The sequence below is a fragment of the Alexandromys fortis genome, unplaced genomic scaffold (assembly GCF_014885135.2).
Source record: "Alexandromys fortis isolate MF-2015 unplaced genomic scaffold, M_Fortis_MF-2015_v1.1 scaffold_87, whole genome shotgun sequence".
NCBI classification, from domain to species: domain Eukaryota; kingdom Metazoa; phylum Chordata; class Mammalia; order Rodentia; family Cricetidae; genus Alexandromys; species Alexandromys fortis.
In genome coordinates, this window is record NW_026067971.1 from 5,132,560 (window position 1) to 5,140,874 (window position 8,315).

General features: G+C 38.0%; 1 protein-coding gene across 1 annotated transcript in view; it reads right to left on the minus strand.

Annotated features, from left to right (window-relative positions):
* LOC126509727 (ATP-binding cassette sub-family G member 3-like) overlaps positions 1-8,315 on the minus strand; it is a 47,631-nt gene that overhangs the window by 19,384 nt on the left and 19,932 nt on the right. The window contains exon 6 of the mRNA XM_050155802.1: positions 1,896-2,032. Within this exon, the coding sequence (XP_050011759.1) occupies positions 1,896-2,032 (137 nt within the window). The remainder of the gene's footprint in view (positions 1-1,895; positions 2,033-8,315) is intronic.

Consider the following 8,315-nt stretch of genomic DNA (forward strand, 5'->3'; position numbering starts at 1 on the left):
CATTCAATACTGGAACTTAAGCAAGAAGCTGACCTTAGAGAGAATAGAGAGTATCCTGAAACAGACAGGAAAGGGGGCAGACAAGGAAGGTGGTGATACCCAAGGAGTCTACAGACTAGATGATGGCAAGGCCCCACTTTTTGACTTCCTTACTGGGAAGATACAATGAGGAAGGGATCTTTGTTCTTGTAGGTGCAGATAACAGTATTTAGGGTGATGGACCATTGGTGTGGGAGGTCCTTCTGTGTATGTGTTGCTTTTATTGGTTAATGAATAAAGAGGCTGTCTTGGCCTGTGAAAGGATAGAGTAGAGCTAGGCAGGAAAACCAAACTGAATGCAGGGAGAAAGAAGGTAGAGCCAGGAGAAGCAGTGTAGCCCCACCAGACACAGACGCCAGACAGAACCTTGCCAGTAAGCCACAAAAATGTGGCGATACACAGATTAATAGAAATGGGTTAAATTGAGATGTAAGAGCTAACCAATAAGAAGACAGAGCTAATAGGCCAAGAGGTGATTTAATTGATATAGTTTCTGAGTGATTATTTCTGGTCTGGACATCTGGGAACAAACAAATGGCCTCCTACAACAGACCATGAGGTCAGAACAAAACAAAAAACAAGGGGAAGGAAGAAAAGACATGGAGCACTGTAAAGTTCAACAGTCGGTAGCCTAGGTCATGGGAATGTGAAAATCCTTAGATGGTTCTTGGAGTTATTCAGTCAGTTTGAAACTCTATTAATTTCTAAAATGTTTTATTTTTTGGACAAAACATAACTCTTATACATTTTCTATAAATATTTCACCATTAGACATCTTCTTTCTTGAAAAAAGGAAATGTCATTACTTTTATTTCATTTTCCCAGGTTCGGGACCAAAATCTTAGCAATCATTCCCTCAGCCATCACATCCAGGGTCAATCCCTGAGATAATGCTGTATATTCTACATATAAAGCTACCTAGAGTCCACAATATGCTAGCTAAGGAACCCCCATATCTCAGCCTTCTGGTGATATCTTTACACCCCCATAGTGCAGCTGTACAACCTTCTCCATGATGCATTGCTCTGCTCTAAACTCAGAAGCTTCCCCACATTCCCTGCCGTGGAAAACCTTAGTCCTTACAGTGGCTCAGGTGGTCTAGGCAATCTACATCCAACCCAACCAGCCTCCTCACTTCAACTAGGAACGTGAAAAACTGAACTGTATCTTTCCAAAGGCTCATTTGTTGAAGACCTCACATCTAAGAACCTAAAATGTGGGCTATAATGGAGACAGACTCTTTAAAAAGATAATTAAGTTTCATTGAAAATAACTAGTGTGTCCTAATGTAGCTGGTGTCCATATAAGAGATCGGGGAATAAACACGTGAAGATGGAAGAGATACCATCCACAATTCGGTGACCCAGGCCTCAGCAGAAATACCCTATGGATGCCTGAATATCTTCTTTCCAGGATTCAGAACTGTGAGAAATTTAACTTCTGTCAAGTCACCCAGTCTGTGGTGTCTTTACCAGAGAACTACCAACTTTCCTTCCCCTCAGGACACCAGGTTCTAGTCAACGTGTTCTCTTTAATGCTCCAGATACACCAAACATGCTCAGAACAAATGAGTTTTCCCTCTATACAGCACTCCGTTCAGATCTCACCCACTCAGCTCTCTTGACACTGGCTTGAGTGTTATGGGGACAATGCTACTTAAAGCAGTGCTACACCTTCACCATCTCTCCTTATTCTCCTGTCTCATTGATCTTGATGTGTAATCCTTGTTAATTCAAGTTTCCCTCTAATAAACAAGAGAGAAATTCTGTTGCTTACATATGAATCTTCTGCACCCAAAATACACACATGTGATCAGCTATTAAGAGAAGAAAACTTAATATTCCTTCAGCTCTTACCTTCTCAGGACAGAGATGACATCAGTAGTAGTGCTCAAGTCTAAGCCAGTGGTGGGATCATCCAAGAACAAAATGGGATGCTCGGCAACCAGCTCCATCGCTATACTGGTCCTTTTCCTGAGCTCTTTAGATCTAGGCTAAAGCAACAATGACCATCATTATCAACAAGAACACCCAGTCATTGTTATTAGGCAAATAAGCCTGTTTCAGCAATACAAGATTTTGTTATATCATTATTCTAACAAGCAAAAATATGGGCACCTGGGAGAAAGTTTTTCTTTTCCAAGTAAGTAAACTGTTTGTTCTTTACAAAGTCACATATTCTAGGTAATAAGTTATCACACTCAAAGACTGGTCCAGTGAAATCTCTGTCTCAGGGATGAGGAAGACGGGACAGGAGAAGACGTATTATCTCTAGTTATTTAGTTGTCATTTAGCACTCCTCTAACACACACGTCACACACACACAACATATACACATATTACTAACACAACACATAGGAACACACACATGTACACATTGCTTTTTATCAAAAATTCCACATTGCCTTATTAGGATTTTTTAACTCCCTAAAGTCTTTGTGAACTGACATTATTTACAATGTACAGCATCACAGAATTCATGATTCATCCTTGTAGGCAAATTTAAAAGGTCATATAGTCTATAGGTCAAACTGGAACAGTCTTGGTACCAGTCAATGTCATTGTGTAAGACAGAGGGAATAGCAAGGATTAGGAGGACACAGAACTAGGGAGGAAGTCTCTATAAGCATGATAACCAAAACCATGATGAAGCCCTACTGACAACATATAACAAAGGATGTTTGGGGAACGTGGATGGGTGTGGTCAGGACCAGGCTGAGGATATAAAAGAATCATTAATTGATAGTTAAGAATAGAGTTTATAAATAAGCAGATGTACTTATTTTTATGGATGAAAACTAAGTACTTAGGAGTAAGGAACTACTCAATGTTCTGCTAAAATGCTGCAGTGAGAAACAGCTTTAGTGAGAATGCTGCTGTAAGCACTAAGAAACCAGAGATCTGGTATTATTAAGTATACTATTGTTCTGGAAATACAACACTCAGTCTTCTACAGCAGCCGTATATTCCCTCTATGTTGGCAGAAGCCGTTTGTTTGCTCCCAGCAACCAAGAACCAATAATCACACAGCAGAAAACTGTATTAATTGCAATACAGTTTGGCCAATAGCTTGAGCATATTTCTGGCTAACTCTTATATCTTAAATTAGCCTATTTCTTTTAATCTGTATATTGCCACTGGCTGTGGCTTACAGACAATGTTCTGGTGGGCTCCAGCAGAGGTGTCTGTCTCCTGTGGGTACCTACTTAGCTTTTGACTCTGCCTACTCTCTCTCTCTCTCTCTCTCTCTCTCTCTCTCTCTCTCTCTCTCTCTCTCTCTCTCTCTCTCTCTCTCTCCTGGCTTTAGTCTGTTAAGTCATTAGCCAAAAGCAGCTTCTTTAGTAACCAATGGCAATAAAGCATATTCACACTATACATCACCTCCCACACCACCTACCCTTTTCTGTTTAAATAAAAAGGAAGCTTTTAACTTTAACATAGTAAGTTTACATATAACAAAATAGGTATCAAGCAAGAATTACACTTTCAATATTTTATATACTTTATCTTTTAGTATAACTAAGGAAAACTATAACTATCTATTCTTAACTCCATTAAAGATACCAGAAGGCTATAGTATTACCTAAGTAAACAGGAAGTGCATTATAAGCAGCTTCCAAAACTCTAGAATTGACAGAGACATCTCGCTGCCTGGACAATCACCCAAAGTTCTTCTGTAACATTGCGGGCACCCATATACATCTTACTGGCCTATAGTATCCTGCAGACTTTTCCATAAAGCAGGAAATTTCAAAAACAGTTTCACCTATATTGGAAGTTTGTCAGTCACCTTATTCTGTGTCATGTAGAATGTCTGGCAGTCTCTTTCATGAAGCAGGAACCCTGAAGAACAGTCTCAGCTTTAGGCAAGTTCAGCAGTCAATTTCTGTGGGTCCTGCATATCCAGTTCATACAGTATACTATCAAGCAGTCCAGGCAAGAGCAGTTTCTTGCCCAAATGGCTAACAAACTCTATGAGAAGTCTCCTTGATGACCTTCAGCCTCTTGAAGTAGATTGGTTCTGCCAGGAGCATATGTGTCTCATTGTCATGAAAAGTCCTAAGTTTATAAAATATTTTAAATGCCATCTTCTATAGGTCTCTGAAAGATTTGAAAAATACTTATCCATCTAAAATATTTCTCTGCACATCTAGAAAACCTAACTAACATGACTACAAGCTTAACCATTATACTAATTATGTATTAACTGGTATGTCTTAATTATACTTTGCATTTTTAAATGAACTGCACAAACACACTTTCTTAATTAGGAGCAGAAATAAATATATAACAAAATTGATCTTAAATTTTTATCAAGCCGGGCAGTGGTGGTGCACGCCTTTAAACTCAGCACTCGGGAGGCAGAGGCAGGTGGATCTCTGTGAGTTCGAGGCCAGCCTGATCTACAAGAGCTAGTTCCAGGACAGGAACCAAAAGCTACGGAGAAACCCTGTCTCAAAAATTCAAAAAAAAAAACTTATCAATAAACCAAGATCCATTCCAATGCACAGTACCCATCTCTATATCATATCCCCCTTTAAATCTAAATAAACATTTATAAATAATCATTTAGGGAATTTGGGTGTAGTTCTCTCCAAACTGCTTCCTGCTTTTTGTTGGGTGAAGTAATTTTAGGAGGTGTTCACAGAGACCTCTCAGAAGTGGGGGTTCTTGGTCCATCAAACAATATCAGTCTGAAAGCTCCTTTAAAAGAGGTCTTCCTCATTCAGCAGTAGCAGAAGAAATGTGCAGTTTCAAAATTGTAGCTTCTTGGTCCATGCTGCCAGCACAAACTCTGACTCATTCAGGAGGCCAAGCACTTGAATGAGGTTTGTGACCAGAGTGCTACAACTTGATTAGAAACAACATAAACCCACTGTGTGCCTGAAAATGGGGCTGTGAGCATGGCTCTCAGAGGCAGTGACCATGCCTCCACCATGTTGGACTGGGCAGAGTGGACTGGCAGGACCGCCAAGGTGGTCCTAGCCATGTTTGTTAGCATTTAGAATAAAAAAGCAGTCCTGGTTTAAAAAAAAGATTATAGAGGTGCAATAAAGACAAATTCAGATAAAAAGACCTCTAAATGGGTCATAATGATGGGCAAATGTATGTAAGCCTGGGAGAGAGAAGAAAAAGAATATGGTCAGTTATAAAAAGAAGCAAATGATTAACATAAACAAGAATAATGTTATAAGAGTTTATAAACATTATAAAAGTTAAAAGAGAGAATAAGACGCCTGAGCTAATGGGACAATCAGTTTATAATTAAAAAAATAAAATAAAAATAAAAGAGTAAAAAGAAATAATAAGCCACATGAAGATGAAATATACACAGAGAATCTGGATTATGTGTATTTTTGTGTTTCCACAGAGGATGAGAACCTGTAGATTCCTTCCAGATTAATGTGGTTTGATGGAACAGGACACCCCATGAGAGGTCTCCATGAACCCTAGAAGTGCTTTGCCCAATAAACAGCAGGAAGTAGTTTGGAGAGAACGACTCCCAAATACCTAGATGATTATTTATAAATGTTTTGTTTACATTAAGGGGGATATGCTATAGAGATGGATACTTTGCTTTGGTATGGATCTTGGTTTATTGATACAAATTTAAGGTCAATTTTGTGTTGTGTGTGTGTGTGTGTTCTTGATTAAGGTATTGTGTTTGTAAAGCTAATTTTAAAATGCAAAGTATAATTGACAAATACATGTTAATAGTTAATCATGTATATAATCAAGCTTATAGTCATGTTAGTTAGGTTTTCTAGACATATAGAGATATATTTCAATTAGATAGATAATCTTCAAGCCTTTCAAAGACCTACAGAATATGTCATTTAAAATGTTTTAAAACTTAGGACTTTGCATGACAATGAGACACATCTGTTCCTAGCAACACCAATCTACTTCAAGAGGATGGTGGGCATTGAAGAGACTCCTTATAAAGTTTGTTAGCCATTTGGACAAAACTGCTCTTTCCTGGACTGCTTGATGTTATGCTGTATGAACTGAATATGCAGGACCCACAGAGAAATGACTGCTGAACTTGCCTAAAGGTGAGACAGTTCTTCAGGGTTCTTGTTTCATGAAAGAGTCTGCCAGATATTGTACAAGTTACAGAAAAAAGTGACTGACAAACTGCCAGTACAGGTGGAACCGTCTTTGAAATTTCCTGCTTCATAAAAAAGTCTGCAGGATACTATAGGCCAGTAAGATGTATATGGGTGCCCGCAATGTTACAGAAACACTTTGGGTGACTGTCAAGACAGTGATATGTCTCTGTCAATTCTAGAGTTTTGGAAGCTGCTTACAATGCACTTCCTGTTTACTTAGGTAATACTAAAGATCCTTCTGGTATCTTTAATGGAGTTGAGAATAGATAGTTATAGTTTTCCTTAGTTATGCTAAAAGATAAAGTATATAAAAATATTGAAAGTGTAATTCTTGCTTGATACCTGTTTTGTTATATGTAAACTTACTATGTTAAAGTTAAAGGCTTCCTTTTTATTTAAACAGAAAAGGGTAGGTGGTAGGGGAGGTGATGTATAGTGTGAATATGCTTTATTGCCATTGGTTAATAAAGAAACTGCTTTTGGCTAATGACTTAACAGAGTAAAGCCAGGCTGGAAGAGACATAGAGAGAGTAGGCCGAGTCAGAAGCTAAGTAGCTACCCACAGGAGAAAGACACCTCTGCTGGAGCCCACCTGAACCTTATCTGTAAGACACAGCCATGTGGCAATAATATACAGATTAAGAGAAATGGGTCAGTTTAAGGTATAAGCATTAGCCAGAAATATGCTTAAGCCATTGGTCAAACAGTATTGCAATTAATACACATTTCTGTGTTATTATTTCCAAAGTCTGGACATCTGGGAAAGAAAGAAGCAACCTCCCCCAACACCTCTACATTTCTTAAATAAAAATCTGGTGAAATGTTGAAGAGAATTAAGTCTCAGCAGCAAAAAGTACTTGTCCCACAAACCTGAAGCCTTAGGTTCAATCCCTGGAACTCGCATATAAAATGGTAGCAGTGGAATGCCTGTGTAACTCCATCAAGATGTAACTACAGTGAGGTGGGACGTGGATCAGGGCGTCAGGCATATGTGTAGGGAGGGCATCAGCAGAACAAGACAGACAATGTGGGAGGAGAGAACGGACCCGTGACAAAGGTGTCCTATGACCTCCATATGTGTGTTAAGGCATTCAGATGAACACACACACGCACATGCACATACAGACACACACACTTTTTGGAAAGCTATCATTTAAAAATTATATTAAAGTTCTTGCAATCTATTACATTTCATGACTTTAAGAAGTTAATAAATATCTTCATATGTTGTCCTTTAAAAACAAGTAAAGAACTTAGGGCAATGGCTAATTATTATTAAAAAGAGAACAAAAGAAAGAACTTTATTATCAATATAAAACCATATAATAAACAGAGCAAAGCACACCAAGGTCCATCACTTGGGAAAAAAAGGAAACATAGTAAATGTTATCTTTTCTATTATTCTTGCCAACAAAACAAACTTCTCATAAATGACTGCAGAGAAGCATCATGAGAATTAACATCTGGTACCTTCCTATTACTCACTGGGTCTAAGGAGGAGACACCACAGGAGTTAATCCATGAGATTCCTATTCTGGGAAGACCATTTTCATCCATACCCCCCAAATGGATGCTCAGCAGACATCTCTATATAATATTCTCAATGAATTGATGTCATTGTAAAAGGTAGAATTATTTGGAGGACACAAGAAAAGAAAAACAACCCTAATGATGAAAAACTCTAGACAGATAATAAAATAAATGCATGAGCAAGTTCTCTAATCAATGTAATTATAAAAACATTTGGGGTTTACAAATGGTTATATACCTGACAGGGCTAAGGATACCAAGATTTTATTTATTTTGATAGTCAAGAATGGAATTTTTAAATTAGCACATATCCTTAATTTTTAAAAATTAAAAATAACTAAATACTCAGGAGTGAAGTATTACATAACAGTCTTTTAAAAATATGTTAGTAAGAAACTAGTTAGGTGTTAGATAACTAGCTATGTGAAGCAGTCCACCACTTATCTACTGCCCCTACTGATCCTGCACAAACCCTCTGAGGAGTCACCAGGTCCACTCTTTGTTGCTCATGCCAAAGGTTGTATCATTAAATCCTGACACAGTAGCTGGTAATAAGTATTGACAGAATATATGGAAGAAGAGAGTGAAGGCAAAAGAATATCCTAGGTTTCCATCTAGTTACTAAGATAAAATG